This window comes from Cydia fagiglandana, chromosome 17 (genome assembly GCF_963556715.1).
Source record: "Cydia fagiglandana chromosome 17, ilCydFagi1.1, whole genome shotgun sequence".
Taxonomy (NCBI): domain Eukaryota; kingdom Metazoa; phylum Arthropoda; class Insecta; order Lepidoptera; family Tortricidae; genus Cydia; species Cydia fagiglandana.
This window is the reverse complement of record NC_085948.1, coordinates 11,911,978-11,931,961: the sequence shown is the minus strand read 5'-3', so window position 1 is coordinate 11,931,961 and position 19,984 is coordinate 11,911,978. Positions and strand designations below refer to the sequence as shown.

Sequence of the window (19,984 nt, the reverse complement as noted above, 5' to 3'; positions counted from 1 at the left end):
GGCAAGACTAAGGGTCGGTTGCACCAAACTGTTCGTATCGTTAAAGAGTTCGCTAAATTTTTATGTATGGAAAGTTTCATAGTAAAGCGCCGGGGCGCGCCGGCTGACGTTGATCAGTCTGTCAAATGTGGTTGGTGCAACTGGCCCTAGCAGTATGAGGATTCCATACAAGTGATAGATAGTCTTGCCCCATAAATTTGACTAGGTGCCTGTACTTCCTTAGAAAACATGAATATCCGTCAAGATTTCAAAAATTCCATTACCTAGAGCAGCCATTCTCAAAGTGTGTTCCGCGGAACCCTAGGATTCCGCAAAGCCTCTGTTGGGGCTCCGCGAAAATATTTGTAATAATAAGAAAAAAACCAGCTCTTCTACAGGGTGATTCATGAGACGTGAGCAGGACTAATCCTGCACACTCAGTAGCTGATAATTGATCGATCACCGTCGTATTTAGATGAAACAACCACACTTTATCCTATTTTTAACTTTTTGGCGAGGGCAAATTTAATTCTCTACGATCATGGTCACCCTACAAGACCTAATTAATAAACATAAAACCTCTTTAACCGTAATGACAGCGTTATGATTACGAAGATAATAAACTGTCAAACTTGAGTGAGATACGAGTTTTCAAAAGTAACCAGACCGTGATGACATTCAATTTGACACAGAATATCGGTAGTTTAGTATTCTAATTGTAGGGTGACCATGCATGTCGTAAATAAATTAATAACTTTTTTTTTCATCACGACTAGAAAATTAACGTTAACCTCACTAATACTGATACGAAACAGTTGCTTATTATTTACGAAATGCGCAGTGTTAGTCCTGCTCACGTCTCCTGAATCACCCTGTATAGGTATATCAGGTCCACAGTGATGAACGAAAAGATTTTTATTTGGGGCTCCGTCAAATATTTCGCTCGCCAAAAGGGTTCCGTCACCAAAAAAGTTTGGGAACCGCTGACCTAGAGAACCATGGAGGATTGTTTCAAACCATGGGCCAAATAGGCACGTACAAGTATTACTTAGGTACCTACAGCTGTAGTGCATAATTGTTTTCCATCGCATTTTTTCGGTAACGTAACGTTCGTATTTGTCATGATATTTACTTCAGTCAACGTCAGTACTTTTTGTACCGAGACTGACTGAAATAGCAAAGACACGTTGGTACATACATACGTCATCGATTTTTGACACCCCCCCCCCCCCCCACCCCCTAAAATCATCCAAAAATTTGGCTTCGAATGACCACGTTTCCTCCTACGTCATGCTACCATCATCCGATGTCCAGCGCCCCCCCCCCCCCTCTGTAATTTATGAATAGCCCCATACGTACAATGCCAAATACAATTTCCTTCCCATAGCTTTCTTACCTAAATGCTGTACGATATGTATTTCTTCTTACTTTCAGGAGGCACGAATATGGAAGAAACAATTGAGTGTATTAAAAAGGATTAATTTAGAACTAAGTAGTCTTAGATCACTTCAACAACTTGTGACTGAAATATGTATCATAAACACACTCAAGAGTGTCAAGATCAATGAAAACTGGTCGCTTGTAAATAAATTACCATACCACACTCAGCAAAGTGTCCCGCTTTCAATGCTCTAGAGTCTAGTCCAGTCAAAAAGTAGGTTCCCGTATTGTCCGCGATCTCGCAAGTCGAAGCAGGCGCAGCCAGTCGCAACCGAGAACGCCCGCGCACGCACGGGACTTGCGCGCGAGTGGATAATAACGGTGCGCGGTTCATAATATTTTGGATTCTTTCCTTGAGCAAAATCGGACGAAGGTATCATTTTGTTTTATGCTGTATGTATACGAGTATATTAATAGTTTTATATAAGACTTTAATTTAGACGTAAATAAAAAATATTTAAATTGTGTTCAATCATTTCTTATAGTATTCTTTTTGGTTCACGTGTTAAATAATATTCTGTGGGATATTGGTATTATTCAAATAAAATAAAAAAAAAGATAAAATAGTGGTGTTTAAAAATAATTAATAAGTAGGTATTAATTATTGCTACCGTGTGATAAAAAGTGGGTCATATCGACGTTGCAAAAAATGTAGAGCATGTTTTTGATTATGTATTATATCATCGTTATGTACTTATGTATTACAAACCGCACCGGACATAATTTAGAACTGTTCTAAAATTGTAAAAAAGCGCGAATAATTGTTAAATCTTTTAATTAAAATGTATGCTTAAGTAGGTACATGCTCCCATTTTCAGCGAAATAAAAATATAATTGTAACTTATTAGGCGTGTTCCAGTCATTTACATAGGTACGAAAAAAAAAATTGTTACTCTTTCGGTCTAGCCCCCCCCCAATTTTGCCAAGCGAGCAAAAACCAAGTCTCTATACAGGAGCATTCCATGAAATTGTCTACCGTTTATCCTGTACAGTCATCAGCAATAGTATCTTACACAACTAGGGCCGCAAAAATATATGACGCGCTCTTATTGCGCTCCAAATAAGAACGTGTCACATATTTTTTCGGCCCTAGTTGTGTAAGATACTATTGCTGATGACTGTACAAACGCGTATTTTCCTAAGATTTGCAGGTCTATGAGTTTCCTTTCCTATGACAAATGGTCAAAAATATGCAGAGAACAATAATCGCCTGCTTTAAATGCCCAAAAAAAAGTCGCAACACAGGAAATAAAATGCGTTTGTACGGGACAGCCCGTGGAATGCTCCTACAGTATGTACCTCACACCAAAAGAAAATACCCAACACTACACATATAAAGCTATTCTAATTCACACCAACGACGTTAACAGCCGGCGGTCCCACTTTCTTTTCGTCTACTTTCTAAGAATAACCAAACTCGTTGAGTTGACCTCCTACAGTTCGTAAATTTTGATGACACATGCATGTTTTGCTAGTAGAAACCGATAATAAATCTAACTCGTATTTTAATATTCGATCATTTCTAATTAATCTCTAATGAGAACCAACTAATCACGTCTTGCGAAATACGTAAAACCAATGAGCATATTTTTGTCGAGATGTAAGAATCAAAATAACAAATACTTAGGTACAGTACAACAGTCACCAGCAATAATACCTTCCACAATGAAAGGCACAAAAATCTGTCTTATCTTTATTTCATCATCATCATTAGGCCTTGTGCATCTTTACAGATGATTTAAGCAGCATCTATGACTTACTTATTAACTAGCGACAGCGTCGCTCGTGGCTATATATCTTTTCACCACACCAGCTCGGAAAGGCTTACTTTGCACTTCAAAAACTAATAGCAAAGTTGCATTTTATTCACATGTAAGGCAAAGTAATCAAATGCAAATTTTGAGTTGTTTTCTTATGTTTACTGGTAGAATTGACTTTTAAATTATGATTTTGGATGATAAATATTTAATTACATTCATTTGGATATGATTTGGTTCGATTTTGTTTGATATTTTACATTTAATATTTGCTTCGGATTGGTGAGGTGAAAAATTTTGTGTTTCACTCGGGAGCAAATTTTGTTTAACCCTCGTGCTTTGAAACCCTCGCAATGCTCAAGATTCCATTTTTCGAACCACTCGCTACGCTCGTGGTTCAATTATGGAATCTTTCGCTTGCTCGGGTATCAATATTAGCACGAGCGGTTAAACAACAACTTTGCCCCCTTGTAAAACAAATAACTATTATTTAGCCCCATAATAAGATCATGTCATATATCTTTGCGCACTTTGTTGTACAATATATCATTACAATCATTATATGTGACAGTAAAATCACATAAATGCTAAGCGCATTTACAATTTTGGCATTACAATAGTTAGTTCCCTAATTGCAGACACTTTAGTTATTACATTATTTTAAAACTCAGAGGATATTATCTCAGTTTGGGGTCACACGTAGCGTCATTCTAAACACGCAGGCACGTTCTAGTTATCGTCCGGTAATGATGATTACGTCCCTAGAGGGAAATCCGATAGCCTATGTTCCTTGGCCTGCAACATTGTCTGTTGCAATATAACTTACAATGTCAGAAATCGCAGAAAGAGGTGTTATTATAACGGTTGCAATATAACCGCAATCGGGTCTCGTGCCGCGTGCAACAACTACACATTTATCTGACCACTCAGACCGCAAATTGTGAAATAAACTTCTGCCTAAAATGTAATTTTCAAAAACACTCTTATTTATTGCCAACTGGACCTACTTGTTACAAAATTATTGTATTGCCATCATCTGTATTATTAAATACATATAGCTGAATTTTAAAATTACAATTTTACATTAAAGAACATTATAATTAAAAAAAAGTGCGAGCCGGACTCGCCCACCGAGGGTTCCGTACTTTTTAGTATTTGTTGTTATAGCGGCAACATAAATATATCATCTGTGAAAATTTCAACTGTCTAGCTATCACGGTTCGTGAGATACAGCCTGGTGACAGACGAACGGACAGCGGAGTCTTAGTAATAGGGTCCCGTTTTACCCTTTAGGTATGGAACCCTCATCACAGGCCTTTCCGTCTATTGCAGACGATTTATACATTGCTGTGCAGACACCGGGTTTGGTGACTGTGGAGGCCGATGCGTGAGCGGCATGACCTCCCACATTTTTGGCAGAGAAAGCTCATGCCATCCGAGGTTCCAGTCCCGGTTTGCTTTCTGCGACACCTTCTGCTATCTAAAGCATTAAACCAGGCTTATGGAACCCTAAAAATTAAATAAATTAGTACCTAACCTATAAATACAATTGAACAGTTTCAAAACGATACGGCTGTTATATGTAGGTAGTAGGTGAAACTTAAAATCGGATTGCATTATTTATTACATGCATTGCTATACATAGGTTGTGACGTCCCACGGTCAAAGGTACCTTATGGCGGGTATGGAGTTATGCATACCCCAGTAATCTACAATAAATAAGCTATCGATAACACAAAAGATCAACCTCCTAAGTTGCGTAGTTACAGAGATATGATTTTTTGAAAATAATGTTGTGAAATGAGCAACTTTACGATAGAGAAGTTTTAAGTTTAGCCGCCTAAAAAACTATGTTCCTGAAGTAAGTTACATAGTTGACTACAAATAATAATACTTTATATATCTGAGATTAAAAAAATGTTGCGACTTGTTCTGTAATGCAAATAGAAACCTTTGATACCGACTGATTTATGTGTATACTAACCAGTCTCTTGAAAATAAAGTTTTATTTCATTTTCACGATTGATTGCAATGAGCTCTCAAGATTTAAATTTTATCTAATAGAAAACGACACTGAGAGACAGTTTAAGCAAAAAACAATACCGATTTAGAGGTGAAAATGTATTTTCTGACTTTTTCATATAAAATCAGAAAATTGAATATTTTTACTTTTAATGTAACACACAATCAATTTTTCTGAGCACATATGAAAGAAATTCTGTCATTCAAATGAAATAAATCCTAAAACCCCAACTAAATACTATATTTAACCCCTTATGCCACTTTAAACTTACATAACAATAACAGTATTTGCTCCATACATTTACGAAAAGGTACCTTATGGAAATAAATCTAATAATACAACACTACAAAACATCAATCACATTGAAGCTTTTATCTTTTATGAATAGAAAATATTAATTTACATTAAACTGCCACAAATTTAATTGGTTCTTCGTCATAATAATCTTAAAAAAGACCAATAATTTGTATGTAATGAAAAGGTACCTTGTGGTTAAGTTACATGATGAGGCATGATGATGATGGAACAGTTAGGATAAACTTATAATATTTTGGGGTAAAGATGTTATAAATCGTCTATTTCTTATCAATAATATATTTTGGTTGCCATTGAAGACAAGCGGCATTGAGGTTCAATGACTTTAGATATTCCATAAGGTAATGCGTCGGGTATTGGCATTTTTCAGCAAACCAATGGCTGATTTATTGCATGCGACCAAACCAAATGAAGATTATTCTAGTTAAGAAAGACTTGACGAGAGTAACTTTAGTATAATAGCAGGCTACTTGGATTTATAATGTCGGTCGATGTACGGTTATAATATTTGCTAGGCGTCCCAACCAGAACTGAAATTATCAAATTTGTTTTGCAGAATGCTAATACAGTTCTCTACCAAACTTCTTTTCCCGTATTGACTAGTTTTTTTGGAAATTTTCAACCTTTTTTCCATAAGGTACCTTTTTACTAAACTTTGAGACGACGTTACTAGGCTTATAACTAACTTATAACAAAAATAAAAACAGGTAAACGAACGTTACGCATTAAGGTTTGAGATCACACAATAAAAAAAAATTGAGCATTTTTTCACCTCTTTACAAAACATTTCATAACTCCGAAACTAGAAACCCTCATAAGGTACCTTTTCCCGTGGAACGTCACATATTAATTTCACTTGTTACAAAGCAATAATATTGCTTTGTAACAAGTGAAATTAATATAATTAATATAAATGTGTTACAGATTCAAGATAGGTGACTTTTACTAAAGCCTTTTTTTATTAAACTGACCGGACTAAATTAAACCTCAATGAGGAAAATAATAACGCAGTACGCTGAATATTTCACACACGAAAAAGGTGACCCAGAATGTCCCAAATTAAAAATAATTTGGGTCTCGAAACGACACACCGATTTTGCGCAACGAAAACATTTACACAAGAACCGTTACTTATAGGTGACTTTTATTGCCAATGTTAATATTTATTATCCTATTAAGTACCTATACGATACTTTTTATATCTAGGTACTTTACTAACTCGTACTAATAGTATAACTTTACGCTAATATCAGTTACAATTGATGATTGAAGGCAATATTTTCGGAGACTTTCAATTTAGGTAGGTATGTAGGTACATAGATATATTAGATATTATGAGTAGGTACAGAGGAAAAGTACCACACCTGCATACAAACTTCTATACTTAGGGTGGTACCTTTTCTCTGCAGCTGACTTTACATTATGTGTGATATCTCCCAAGCTACGGGAAATAAGTAATCTTTAAGAGTTCATAATAATCTAGACTAAATTATGGATATAAATATTTAAAAACACGTATTATCTCTTTTTCAGAACACGAAAATGTTAGAAGGAACAAAAATAAACCCGCACTCCCAGATGTCGAAAATTTTCGACATCGCAAAGGACACTGTCCTATTTTTCATTATATCATGTTACTACATAATGGAGTCGCTATTTTGGACCTTAGTGCCCAATGCAATAAGGCCTATGAAGAGCGTGAAGGGTGACGTGGTGCTGGTGACCGGAGGTGGCGGAGGAGTGGGTCGACAGTTGGCAGTGAAATTGGCGAGGCTGGGAGCTAAGGTGGTTGTTTGGGACATTAATAAAGAAGGTATGTTTGAAACTCTGCGATTAGTTCAGTACGGCTACCATCAGTCATCTCTTTCGCACTAATATGTCAGTACGAGCGAGATGCATAGTAAGTAAATTACGTTCACGATAGCGTTTATGTCAATGCCAAACTGATGGTAGCCGTACTGAACCAGGCGTAGCTCACTCCGCGATTTCGTCGCTTTGCAACAGGTAGCTACAAGTACATCCGTTCCACACCAATTTTGGTGGCTAATAAGCCGCGCGTGGCGCTGTCGCTATTACCTAGCGGCCATTCTGTCCTGATCGTAACAGACGCGTTTTGTTAGAGAGTGAGTCTTCTGTACCTAGTACTATATTTATTCTGTGACTGAACTCACAATTAATGCTGGGTGACCTTAGATACTGTTCCGAGTGTTGGAATTCTGTGTATATTAGTCGGAAACTCCTAAATCCACATGTACGTTTTAGAATGTCTAGAGACTATCACTTTGAATAATTTATAAGTTTTATAACACTTGAAACTCTCGCGTTTCATACAATAATAATGAAATAAGCTTTTTTCAAATATGAAGTGTGACAATAATAACCATCACACCTATATGTCGCAAACGACCAACAAGTCCAACAACACAGATTTCCGACACATTTTCTCGCGTTAGAAGTAACTTCCGAGATACATTACCAATATTACCATGATGGCTGTGAAGAATATGACAATTAGTGATTGCAATAAATTAAACTCGCGTGCTCAGACTGGGTAATAAGTCAATAGTATCCGAGATTGTTTATAAGAATGTGTATAATTACAATAAACAACTACGCGGCACGAGATTCATTGGAATTCGGGTTAACATAATTAAGTCTATCCGAAACTACAAATAATGCTAATACTTTTATTTTATATTCCTAATATGTTTCAAACGCGGATATTTTATAAGTATCTAAAACTATTTATGTTGCTTAGAACGACAGATAAATTATATTTAGGTAACTACTGTGCCTGCTCACAAAATTTCACGAGAATCGGTTGAGAATTGCGATCTGTAGAGAAGAATATACCAACGCAGTTTGCCCGAGTCAAAACTGAGACCTTTGCTAACGCTTCGGTGAATTATAAACGTGAAAATACAACTTTGCTATCAGTTTTTGAAGTGCAAAGTAAGCCTTTCCGAGATGGTGTGGTGAAAATAATATGAACACCGGAACGAAGATATTTTGGTTAGATTTGGACCATAGTTGGAAACTTTTGGGCTATAGTTAGATGGCAGTTAGTAAAATTGGGAATATGTGCTTACCAGGTTTGCAGAAGACGTGCGCAGATGTGACGATGGAGGGCTACGAAATCGCTAGCTACGTTGTGGATCTAGCTGACCGCGCCGCCGTCTACGCGGCCGCTGAAAAGGTTAAGAAAGAGGTAAGTAATTTCAAATTAAATACTGTACCTAAATTTAATAAAAAGTTAAATTAGAAATATGAAACAGGGCTCTTTTTGATATTAGAGAGTGCGTATAACGCTGCGTGTAACTAATATAGTACACGTTATCTCCTAAATAGCAATATTACTTCATAACATTTCATATCATAACAATACAAGGTACCTATATTGTAGATTTAGATTACTTTATGATGCTTATGTATGTTATGCCTGGAAGATATCCCTCAAAGAGATACGTTACCTTTTGTAGGTAGGTATCTTTGCTAATTTGTACTGTTTTATTTTTCACAACTAAGTGTTTTAGGTTACCCCAAGCCTAGCTGTCTGTTCCACTTCAGGTGCATTTTCTTAAAATTTGACGAGTCGCAAGTCACTATGCAAACAAGTAGTGTACTCGTAGGTACATAAACCCTGCATCGTATGTCAATTTACACAGTAACTAATGTAAATTTACTTACATTATTTGAAGGTGGGGAAAGTGGACGTCCTCATCAACAACGCAGGCACCGTGTTTGGAGAAACGCTTCTGGATCTGAGCGACACGGCCATCGAAACCACCTACAAAGTCAACATCCTCTCGCATTATTGGGTAAGTTGCGAACAAGGTCGCCTTTATACAACCTACCTTGCCATTAAAATATCTTATGCCTACATATATTGAAATAAAATTGACCTTTGAGGAGCTAGAAAATTATAGGACGTAGACTTTCAAAGTATCTACTTACTAAAGATCCGTTGCTCCAAACCGTCTGTCACAGTTAAAACGTTCGATAGATTTTATTGTATGAGAAATTTTCAAATTTCATACAAGTAAGTTCACTGCCCACTACTGAGTGGCGTTGATCAGTCCATCAATAGTTGTTGGTGCAACTGCTTGAAACTCCCGAAAGTATCATCGTTTAATTATAAACAAAAATCATATCCTTATATGCTAGAATATGGTAACAAGGCAAGATCTACGTTGATGCATATATATTATACAAGTTCGCTTTACCTACGCGTTCTAATAGTTATTTGTTTTACAAGGGGGCAAAGTTGTTGTTTAACCGCTCGTGCTAATATTGATACCAGAGCAAGCGAAAGATTCCAAAATTTAACCACGAGCGTAGCGAGTGGTTCGAAAAATGGAATCTTGAGCGTTGCGAGGGTTACAAAATTTTTACCACATCAACCCGAAGCAAATAAAAAATATCAAACAAAATCAAACCAAATCAAAACCAAATTAATGTTATTAAATATTTATCATCCAAAATCATAATTTAAAAGTCAATTCTTCCAGCAAACATAAGAAAATAACTCAAAATTTGCATTTGATTACTTTGCCTCACATGTGAATAAAATGCAACTTTGCTATTAGTTTTTGAAGTGCAAAGTAAGCCTTTCCGAGCTGGTGTGGTGAAAAAACTTTTAACTCACTTGTTTCAGACGGTAAAAGCCTTCCTCCCTGAGATGATCGAGACAGGCAAAGGCCACATTGTTACGGTGGGCTCAGTAGCGGGACTGCTCGGGACCTACCGCTGCACGGACTACAGTGCCACCAAGTTTGCCACCGTCGGCTTCCATGAGAGCCTCTTCACTGAACTTAGGGTAAGAATATACCTGTCACCGCTGTCTTTGGCAGATGGGAAGAAATTCCAGACGTACTCGTAGCGATTTAAACGCCAGCTATTGACACTGGTGACAGTTGGAAAAATATATAGGTACCTAAATGCAAAATAGTGCGAAAACCTACTACTACTACTACTAAATCTAAACATATAAGGTAAACGGCCCCAAGTTCGTGTTAGTACGTTATTTCGTTAGTTTTTTTTCTGGCGCACATAATAAGGAATTCAAATATCTTTTATTCAAATTATACATATGAAAAAAATCTGTATTATTTAATCTCTTCAATAAAATGATAACCAATATTTTAGTGATTAAACTAAGAGTAATACGACGGTCGAAACTGTCAGACGGCCGCGAATAGCTGTGTTGTATGCGTGCACTTTTTTTAGGCGTAAGGTGCGCGCTCTCACTTGTTAAGCTTATAGGAAGGAAAAGCTAAACCCATTCGAATAAAAGTTTTTGGGAGTGTTTCTGTGGGTTCCTTAGTAATTGATTTGATAAGAAAAAAGATTGAATATATGCATAGAAATAACTTAAAATTGCAATAAATCGACTCACGAAATAGCGGTCATTTTATCTTACGTGTGTCTCCTATTTCGTGCCACTAACGAATCAAGGATTTTCTAGATACATTGTGAGTGCTTGTTTTTAAATATAACAACAAAGATAATTAAAAAAATAAATTAGAAAACAATTAATGTATTTCATGAAGTTTCGTATGAGCGAAATTCGGTATATGTTTTTTTCACTAGAATTCTCATAAAACGAGTTTGAATGTGACCCGAGTTAAAAATTTTAAGGTATGTTCCACGTATATTCTCATATTAACTACTAGCACAATTTTATTTATTATTGAAATTTGATTTATTTTTGTGTATGTTTATTTTTAACGTATAAGATAGTAAATAATTTTTTGTAAATAATTATTATTTTTAATTATTTTTTTTTTTTATTATTTTTTTTTTTATTTAAATTAAATAGTTTGACTTTTAATCAAGTATTAAAGTACCCATATGGTTTACCTAAGTCTTAATTCAACCATTAAAGTCGACGAGTACAAAAAACTTTAAGCTAGCTCTCAATTTAACTTTTTTTTTATTATTATTTTTAATTTGACCTTACAATTATTCGTAAGTAGGTAAGACCGTTAAATATTTAAAATGATTATCAGCAAATTATCAATTTATCACCAATTACTCTAAGAAAACTTTATGCCGAAACAGGGGACACGAATTCACGAATTTAGGAGCTGACCTAAATTTGTATCACGAAATGGGAGCCAAATAAGAGGTTCACGAAAAAAATCATATAAAAAAAAGTTTGAACTAAAACCCTACAGTTTATACATTAAATTATTAACAAAGAACTAATATAACATATTCAAAAGCTTTCAAGGTATTGATATGCTTAGTAATATTAAAAAAAAATACACAAACTCTCAACTCACTCTCAAGAGCCTTAACCTGCCGAAACAGGGGCCCTTTACCTTACATATATACCTATGCGATAGCGGACATGTGCAGCTGTTGCAATGAAAGATTATTGTGACAGTCATTGAGAAACTCTCCAATCTATCATAAATTTCGGCAACGCACTTACAACCTCTGCTGTTACGGATTTCCATGGGCGACGGTAATTTCTTACCACCAGGCGATTCGTCTGCTCGTTTATTGCCTCTTATATCATAAAAACACTGTCCTTCAATGGTCAAATTTTGGATATTTTTTTTTTCCAGGCACACGGCCACACCACGATCCACGCGACGCTAGTCTGTCCCTACTACATCAACACGGGCATGTTCGACGGCGTGACCCCCCGCCTCATGCCCATGCTGGAGCCGGACTACGTGGCCGAGACCATGATCGACTCCATCCGCAAGAACGAGGTCAACTGCATCATGCCCGGCTCCGTGCGCTACCTGCTCCCACTTAAATGGTTAGTTATAGCTATAGGCACACGGCCACACCACGATCCACGCGACGCTAGTCTGCCCCTACTACATCAACAGGGGGATGTTCGACGGTGTGACCCCCCGCCTCATGCCCATGCTGGAGCCGGACTACGTAGCCGAGACCATGATCGACTCCATCCGCAAGAACGAAGTCAACTGCATCATGCCCGGCTCCGTGCGGTACCTGCTCCCACTTAAATGGTTAGTTATAGGCACACGGTCACACCACGATCCACGCGACGCTAGTCTGCCCCTACTACATCAACACAGGCATGTTCGACGGCGTGACCCCCGCCTCATGCCCATGCTGGAGCCTCCAGCTTGTGCAAGTACAAATTCGAGTTTAGAACACAAATAAAAGAAGGGTCCAAATTCAAAAGCCCTAAAAATACCCTGGCCGCTGGGTGATCTTAGTGTAAGGCCTGAGTGGACGCTCGGAAAGGAGCGTTCGGCCGGGCCGTGCAGCGTGGCGTTAAGCTCACAAAAGTGATTTGAACAGCGTGCACTAAGGCCGCTCCTATACGTTTGCATTTGTTTAACATGCACGCCGCACGCCCCGGCCCGCTGCACGCTCAACTCGAGCGTCCCTCAGGCCTTACACTAACGAATATAGATATTAAGACTTGAATCACCTTGTTAGACTGATTTTCTACCAAGTTTCAACTAAGGGTAAGTATTTTTCACTTTTTTACCCAACTGCCTGCGGCAAATCCGTGGAAGAGTGATGAATTTAGCAACATCTGTACCTTAAGGTATGTCGGTGACTATGTTTATGACGTACAAATAGCAACACCCCTAACTATACATCGGTGGAACTTATGCCTTTTGTAATAAGGTACAGTTAACAGTGTGGGCGATTGTACCTACTTATTCCTCGATCTACTGCGCCGACTTTAATAAATAAAACGCCAGGCGTTTCTTCTGTGTTGATGACATGAACATTTTGAACAAACTTTCCTAAGACGTTCTATAGAAAAAAATCCGTCATCAGCTTACAGTTTTTCAAAGGCTTTGATTTCTTGTTCCAGCTTACTCCCTGCTAAAATGTGCTGGGACCTGATGCACCGCGTGATGAAGGGGCCCCAGTCAATGATGGAGCTCAAGCGGAAACCGAAGGTCGCTGGCGGCTAACTAACCAATGACTTGTGGGCTTGTAGCAAGCCAGGTTACCCAAGCGAAGTTGATTCTGCACTTTATGACCATGTCATAAAGTAGAAAATCTAGTGATGGCTTTGGTAACTTTCAACTTAAAGAGTGGGACATGGGACGAATTTTGTAATTTAGGTAATTATCTATAGAATGATTTGTGTTAGTTATGGATTAACTTATAAGACTGAACTGTTATTTAATACAGAGGTTTAACAACATATTTGTAATATTATTTTAAACAAATTGTGACCCCAAGTGGTGTGTTGTTATTGCATTGCGGTTTTGCGGTTGCTTAACACGGTGAAGATTCAATTTAATGGTTCCTTAACCCGTGGAGCACCCTACTGTCACACGTGTGCTGGTAACTAGTATAGGAGTTCCATACTACGGTAATTCTGGCGCGCTCCACGGGTTAACAACATGAAATCCACAGCTGCCTTTTGTTTCTTTAACAAAGATGACGTTCTTAAAAGGCATTATTTATTGCACATAGTCCGTGATGCTATCCCAATAAGATAAAGAGGATTTCACCTACCTTACTGGAAGAGAACTTACATAAAGCGGCCGGTGACCGTTCTATTTTGGCCGCCGTTCTATAAAGGCCTGCAGCGTACCTACTTGTAACCCCTTTGGTGTTGCAGGTGTCCATGAGCGGTGGTAATTACTTCCCATCAGGCAAATCGCCTGCTCATTTGTCTACTGTGCAACTTGTCTCGATGGAAATCTGCTATTGTCCGATCCGATATCGAATGTCGGAAAACATGGGCGTTATGGAAGACCTTTGGAGAAAAACAATTGCTAGAAATATCCTATGGCATCAAGTCCTTTTATTTTTGCATTCTCGTGGAAAACAAAAAATAATTAATTGTAGGTATAAAAATAAATAAAAAGGTACTTTTACTTTTTGCTTCTTTGGAATCGTATCCGACATCCGATATCGGATCGGACAATCTGAAAACGCTCTAAGACCTTCAAGCAGGTGGTGCCCCCTACATTTGATGCACGCTCTCTATAATCCTGTTTGTTTAGAGTATATAAACAAAGAATACAAAGATCACTAATTATCATTTGCTTTGATCCTTATAAAATTATTTTTTCTCAAATTGATTAGGTACATTAACCTTGGTCTGGTCCGATTCTTTAAAAATAATAGCCTATCAAGTTAAGGTTAAGATACTAAAGATAATATCGCTTAACTCATCTTTATTAAGTACTTTAGGAAGTAATTTTCAACCACATCCACTAATTACAGTACTGTAATTGTAGATTTTCAACTTCAAACGGTTCTCGAGTAATCGGGTGTTCTAAAAAAGACGCCAATAACCTAACACAAACATTTATTACAACTTAAAGTTAATATCACATATAATTATTACTAGAAGAGGTCATAGAAGTAGTCGAGGCCCTGCCCTAGCTCCCAGATGGCGACTCCGGTGCCGTACTCACGCGCTAGCTCGAGCCGCTTTTGTATGGAGTACAGCGTGGGGAAAAATATCTTCTTTGTACCCTGCGATGTCCTGAAAAAGGTAAGATTGGTTTAATTAGCAAAATTGTATATCCTCTAGACACCCATATTGCATTCCGACAAGGTTAACGATGACGCGCCTTTCACAATAGGAGCATAGTGCCATCTACTTTTAGCATAATTTTACTACATATTTAACTTGCGGCTAGAATATTTTGTCTACTAAGTAAAGTACTTGGGTCGGTTGCACCAATTCATCTGTCACCGTGAAAGCGTTTGCTAAGTTTTATTGTATTGGAAGTTTCATAGTTTACTGCTGAGTAAGGTTGATCAGTTCGCTAAATATGGTTGGTACAACTGACCCTTAGCGTTCCTACGTCTATGACTGAAACTCACCGGATTTCAACATAATTCTCCGCCGTATTATTATTATACGTCAACGCCTGATTCGCCTTGGCGTTTTTGAGTAGCTCTATATACTCGGTGCCGACGATGGGCCCGCCGCCGTTGGCGGTGTACGAATTGCCGTAGAAATTCAGCCCGAGCAGGATTTTGGAGCGCTTCGCGGGATTCTCATCGTTGTCTATGAGTTTTTCTATACATAGTTTCATCCAGTATAGTGGTGCGTTTGGTCCTGGAAGGCAGAATATAGTAAACTGAGACCTTTCGACGTTAGAAACATCTAAACTTGTCAAGAGTATTCATGCCTTTTGGTTGGTTATGGCGTTGAGGTTGTCAATGTAACCATTATGGTTTCAGGACACTTCCTACAAAATCGAAGTTTGACAGTGATTCAGGGTCGAATCATGATATCCCTTTCTAACTTATGGCACTATCCCTTTCAACTATTTAGGGTTGTCAAAATTCAAGTAATTATCTTATCATCCCATGTGCCAACTCTAATAATTGTTCAGAGCAATTCTGAGCCGAACGAGCCGAGTTTGCACGAAGTCAGGAGTGTGTCCCCACTGGTATGAGTTATTGTCAGCCAAAAGGAACCCAACAGTTCCCTATGATCTTTTAGCCAGTCATCGGCATCAATAATATTTACTTTGACGGGATATAAAAAGTACCTTACCAGGTTTCTGAGGATTAGAGAAGTCGTACGTCATGACCGAGACGGCTTCGACGTAAGGGTAGATGTCGTTGAAGGCCTGGATGAAGAACTCATCAGTGGGGTAGCCTCTGAAGGGCGGGTACACTAGGATCAAACTGAAGTCGTCTTCTCGCATTTCCAGACCTGTAATATTTCATGAAACATTAGATACAGAATTACTATTGCACAAGTTTTATTTATTAATTTTGATGCTCACTTTGAGACTGTATACAAATGGGCTACCCATTTGACCCTTTTTAAAATGTTGTTCATCTTTTAATTTTACCACTACACTAACTGAGAGATACTATATGCGAGTTATTCTTGCTACGTCAATTCTTGAGATTAGTTGTCAAGCAGACCCCAGGCTCCCATTAACTGTGGCAAAATGCCGGGATAACGCAAGGAAGAAGAAGAGACTATATGTGAGTTATTATACCTTTCCATAACTTTTAATGTAACAGTAAGAATAGCATTTTTTTTTGCCTGGTTTTGTTAGTTGCACATAAGCACGTAAGCAAAGAGGTTTAGTACAGTCAGCAGCAGAAGTTGCTAAGCGGGCTAGGTGTTCAAAATGATCATGACGCTACTTTATTGTTAAGAGAATAAGAGTGTATCAAGGTAATTTTGAACACCTCGCCTGCTTAGCTACTTCTGCTACTGACTACCTATTACAGGGTAATGTAGCTTCAAAACAATTAGTAATAAAATAATCAGGGCAAGTGAACTCACCAAACTGCTGTATGAATTTAACGGAGCGGTCAGCATACTTTCCGACCTGCGAGAGCATCTCGAGCACCACTCCATCGAACTTCCACTGCTTGCAGGCTTTCTTCACCTCCTCGATGAGGGCTTTCTGCTCGGAGAGTGACGAGGGCTCCATGAAGAAGGCCTTGAGGTCTGACAACTGCCAGTTGTCAAATAGGATTCTTGGCAGAACTGCAATTGACATTTTGAAATTTATTTAATTCAGATGTATTGAAATAGAGGTTTGCAAGACAGATGAAACAGAAATTAGAACATTGTCATTGTAATGGTACAAAAAATAACTCTCCATGAATGACATCAAAATGAAAATATGGTCAGAAAAGTATTAAGAGCTTTAATGATTTTTACTTCATTACAGTACAGTGTACAGTAAGTACATAAATTATAAGTACTTTAATGATTGAAACTTAGATATATTATGTGATGTGCATCTACAAGAAATTCTTTGAGAAAAACATTTGGCCTTAAGCAGGCCAGGTAGGTAAACAGTTGTTGTGAGATGGAATTCATTCACAAGTAATTTTTGACAAAAATAACTTAGCATAATTATGTAGGTTAGTGAATTTTGATAAGGGATAAATTTATATCAATACTGACTTTTTAAGTTTCTATCAGATCCCTTTTGTCGGAGAGATTTCATCCAGGCATGATCCACGTCATGCAGCCCCGAGATGATGTAGATGTTAGGGCTTTGCCGTTTGATCTGCAGCCACACCGGGGAGATGTAGTTGAACTTGGGCGCCCAGGTCTTCGCCACATCATAGCCTTTGTTGTTCCACTGAAGCAGAAGAATTTAAAAAGATTTTTTTAATGTTAGAAATTAGTGTAATCTAATTCTTAGCTTTGAAGTTATTGTTGCGTGCTTATTTCTATGAGAATCTCATTATTATCATCATGTGACTGCTCCTTCGGTCAATGTGTTTAAAAACAGATTGGACAAGTGGCTTTTAAACAATAAGTTAGACTGATGTTACTAGTGATGTGATATGACTTTACAAACTTTGAACTATAGAGTACTGAACACTGTGTGACATAGGCTCATCAGCTAAATAGCTGCTCGCCTATAATTATATAATAATAATAATAATAACTTAAGAGCCTTGCTCTGTCAGTGGAGTAATCGCCAATAATTTCTTTCTTGTGCCTTTCTTTTAATTTCCTCATATGACGCATTATTTTTTTATTTGACTGTGATAAGTAATTCTAGGTCTCCCTTCTTCTCTTGTCTTTTCAATCCTGCCTTCCAGGATGTTTAGGAAAAACTTATCATGCCGTATAAGGTGTCCTAACATCACGCCTCTCCTATTTTTTATTGCATTTAACAGGCATCACTTTTCTCCTATCATACTCAGGACCTTTACGTTTATCTTCCTTTCCGTATGAAAACTACGTGCACATAAATATATATATATATATATATCGGAACAATATTACACAAATCAACCTAGCCCCACAAAGGCTAGTGTTTTTGGTACTAGACGAGGTTGCAAAAATCAATGCATTTATAAATTCTAAGAAAGATTGATCCAACCAAGTCCTAGTTAATATTAATTATTCTATGATAAGATTGATACCAAAGTAGCCGACGTAGCCCTGACAGCCGCCAAGCTTAAATGGGACTGAGCCGGACACATCTGCCGTATGCCAAACGACTTGGGGGCAAGAAAACTACCGAGTGGACACCAAACATAGTGCGGCGTCACGGCAGACCTAGAAGGAGGTAGCGGCACGATCTTGACGTCTTTCGGCCTTTGCCCAGCAGTGGGACACAATAGGCTAACTAATAATTTAATAAATAAATAACATTGATAAGAAATTTTCGTAAAATACATACCGGCGTCACATAGCCCAACACGATGTTCTCAAAATTCTTCGTAGACACGTCTTGATGGTAAGTGGCATGATATTTTATAATGTCTTTAATGTAGGGTGCTGCATTCACTAATTTCCTGTCCAAAACATTGTGTTTTCGAGGTCCTTCCTGCGGTTTTATACCTTTCTGTCCCTTCTTATCAGATGGTGGTGATAATGTCGCTAAACAGATGCAAAGCAAAACTAAAACATGTAGAATAATTTGAAAACATTTCATTTTTCTATTTTATTTACACGCCACGTTTTTTAATTATATATTAGCTCTGAAAATAGTTATTGCAGATTTTATCGACTGATGTGAAAACAATCAATTCGCCGCCGGCCACGATTTGGTAGGTGAAACGTCAACACTAGAGTTTGGTCCAAACTGTACGTTAGTCCTGGAGCTTGTCATTGGAAACGGCTAACAATAGGCCGTTTCCCCAACAAAGAGCAATTTCACAATTTCCACATAGCACAAAACATCGTGCAGCGATACAGAAAATGTCACTCTACCACCAACAACAGTTCAACAAGAATATGTAACTTACTATAGTTAAAATTATCACCCTAACTTCAAGCATTTTAACACGTTAGTACGATATTATTAGGACTCAAATAAAATTATTTTAGTTAAACAAAAAACTCTACATTTTGAACATATATTTTCTAAAATAAAAATATAATATCAATTTATTCTTAAAACATGAACCTACATTTAGGACCCTTAAACTGGCGCGCGAAAATTAACGTTGTAACGTCGGTCCTTCTATCCGGATTTTGTACTTTTGTAATGCTTTTGTAGATATTCAACTGGAGAGTACTCAAAACGTTGAGAACGACGACCTACTCTTATCACTTTAAACCGGAATTATTAAATTATTATCATGCTAATAAATATGTTTTTTTAAACGGTCAACGCATATACAGATGGTCAAATCTTGTCGGTAGAAAGCTAAAGAGGCGCGTAATTCAAATTTTATATGAAACGATATCCCTTCGCACCTACATTTTTCAAATTTGTCGCCTTTTCTATTGACAAGATCTGCTTGACCATCTATATGTATGTATATATATATAGTCAGGCCATTAAAATTTTGTAGATAGTCTATAGTTCGTTTTTTTAGCATTAGAAAGAACTTGCAAGAAGGTAAGCGATCTTGACATGTCTTTTAATTGAAAAATGCTTTTTAAAAACCAAAAACTATTACTTATGAAAGCAGAAGAACACAAATAAATGATCGTATTAAATTCATAATTGTTACATATTTGCCGTAACTTATTTTTAAAATGTGTTTTTCAACTAAAAGACACATCAAGATTGTTTACCTTTTTTCTAATGCTAAAAAAACG

At 37.4% G+C, this 19,984-nt stretch overlaps 2 protein-coding genes across 3 annotated transcripts; one reads left to right on the top strand and one right to left on the bottom strand.

Moving 5' to 3' along the window:
- Nucleotides 1-1,648: 1,648 nt before the first annotated feature.
- Nucleotides 1,649-13,523, top strand: LOC134672495 (short-chain dehydrogenase/reductase family 16C member 6). Of its 2 annotated transcripts, none has more exons than XM_063530436.1 (7): nt 1,649-1,792; nt 7,048-7,327; nt 8,607-8,722; nt 9,213-9,332; nt 10,169-10,330; nt 12,304-12,503; nt 13,331-13,523. In XM_063530436.1, exons 2-7 carry the CDS (start codon nt 7,057-7,059, stop codon nt 13,431-13,433), a joined length of 972 nt encoding a protein of 323 aa, XP_063386506.1. In that variant the 5' UTR covers nt 1,649-1,792; nt 7,048-7,056; the 3' UTR covers nt 13,434-13,523. The 2 variants fall into 2 exon arrangements, with proteins under 2 accessions (XP_063386506.1, XP_063386505.1); XM_063530435.1 differs by lacking the exon at nt 12,304-12,503 and adding an exon at nt 12,087-12,286.
- Nucleotides 13,524-14,771: 1,248 nt separating this feature from the next.
- On the bottom strand, nt 14,772-18,996 carry LOC134672535 (chitinase domain-containing protein 1). Its single transcript, XM_063530481.1, has 6 exons — nt 18,615-18,996; nt 17,378-17,558; nt 16,745-16,951; nt 15,995-16,156; nt 15,313-15,550; nt 14,772-14,968 (listed from the first exon to the last, which is right to left on the bottom strand). The coding sequence occupies exons 1-6, from the start codon at nt 18,867-18,869 to the stop codon at nt 14,827-14,829; spliced, it is 1,185 nt and encodes a 394-aa protein (XP_063386551.1). The 5' UTR covers nt 18,870-18,996; the 3' UTR covers nt 14,772-14,826.
- Nucleotides 18,997-19,984: the final 988 nt, after the last annotated feature.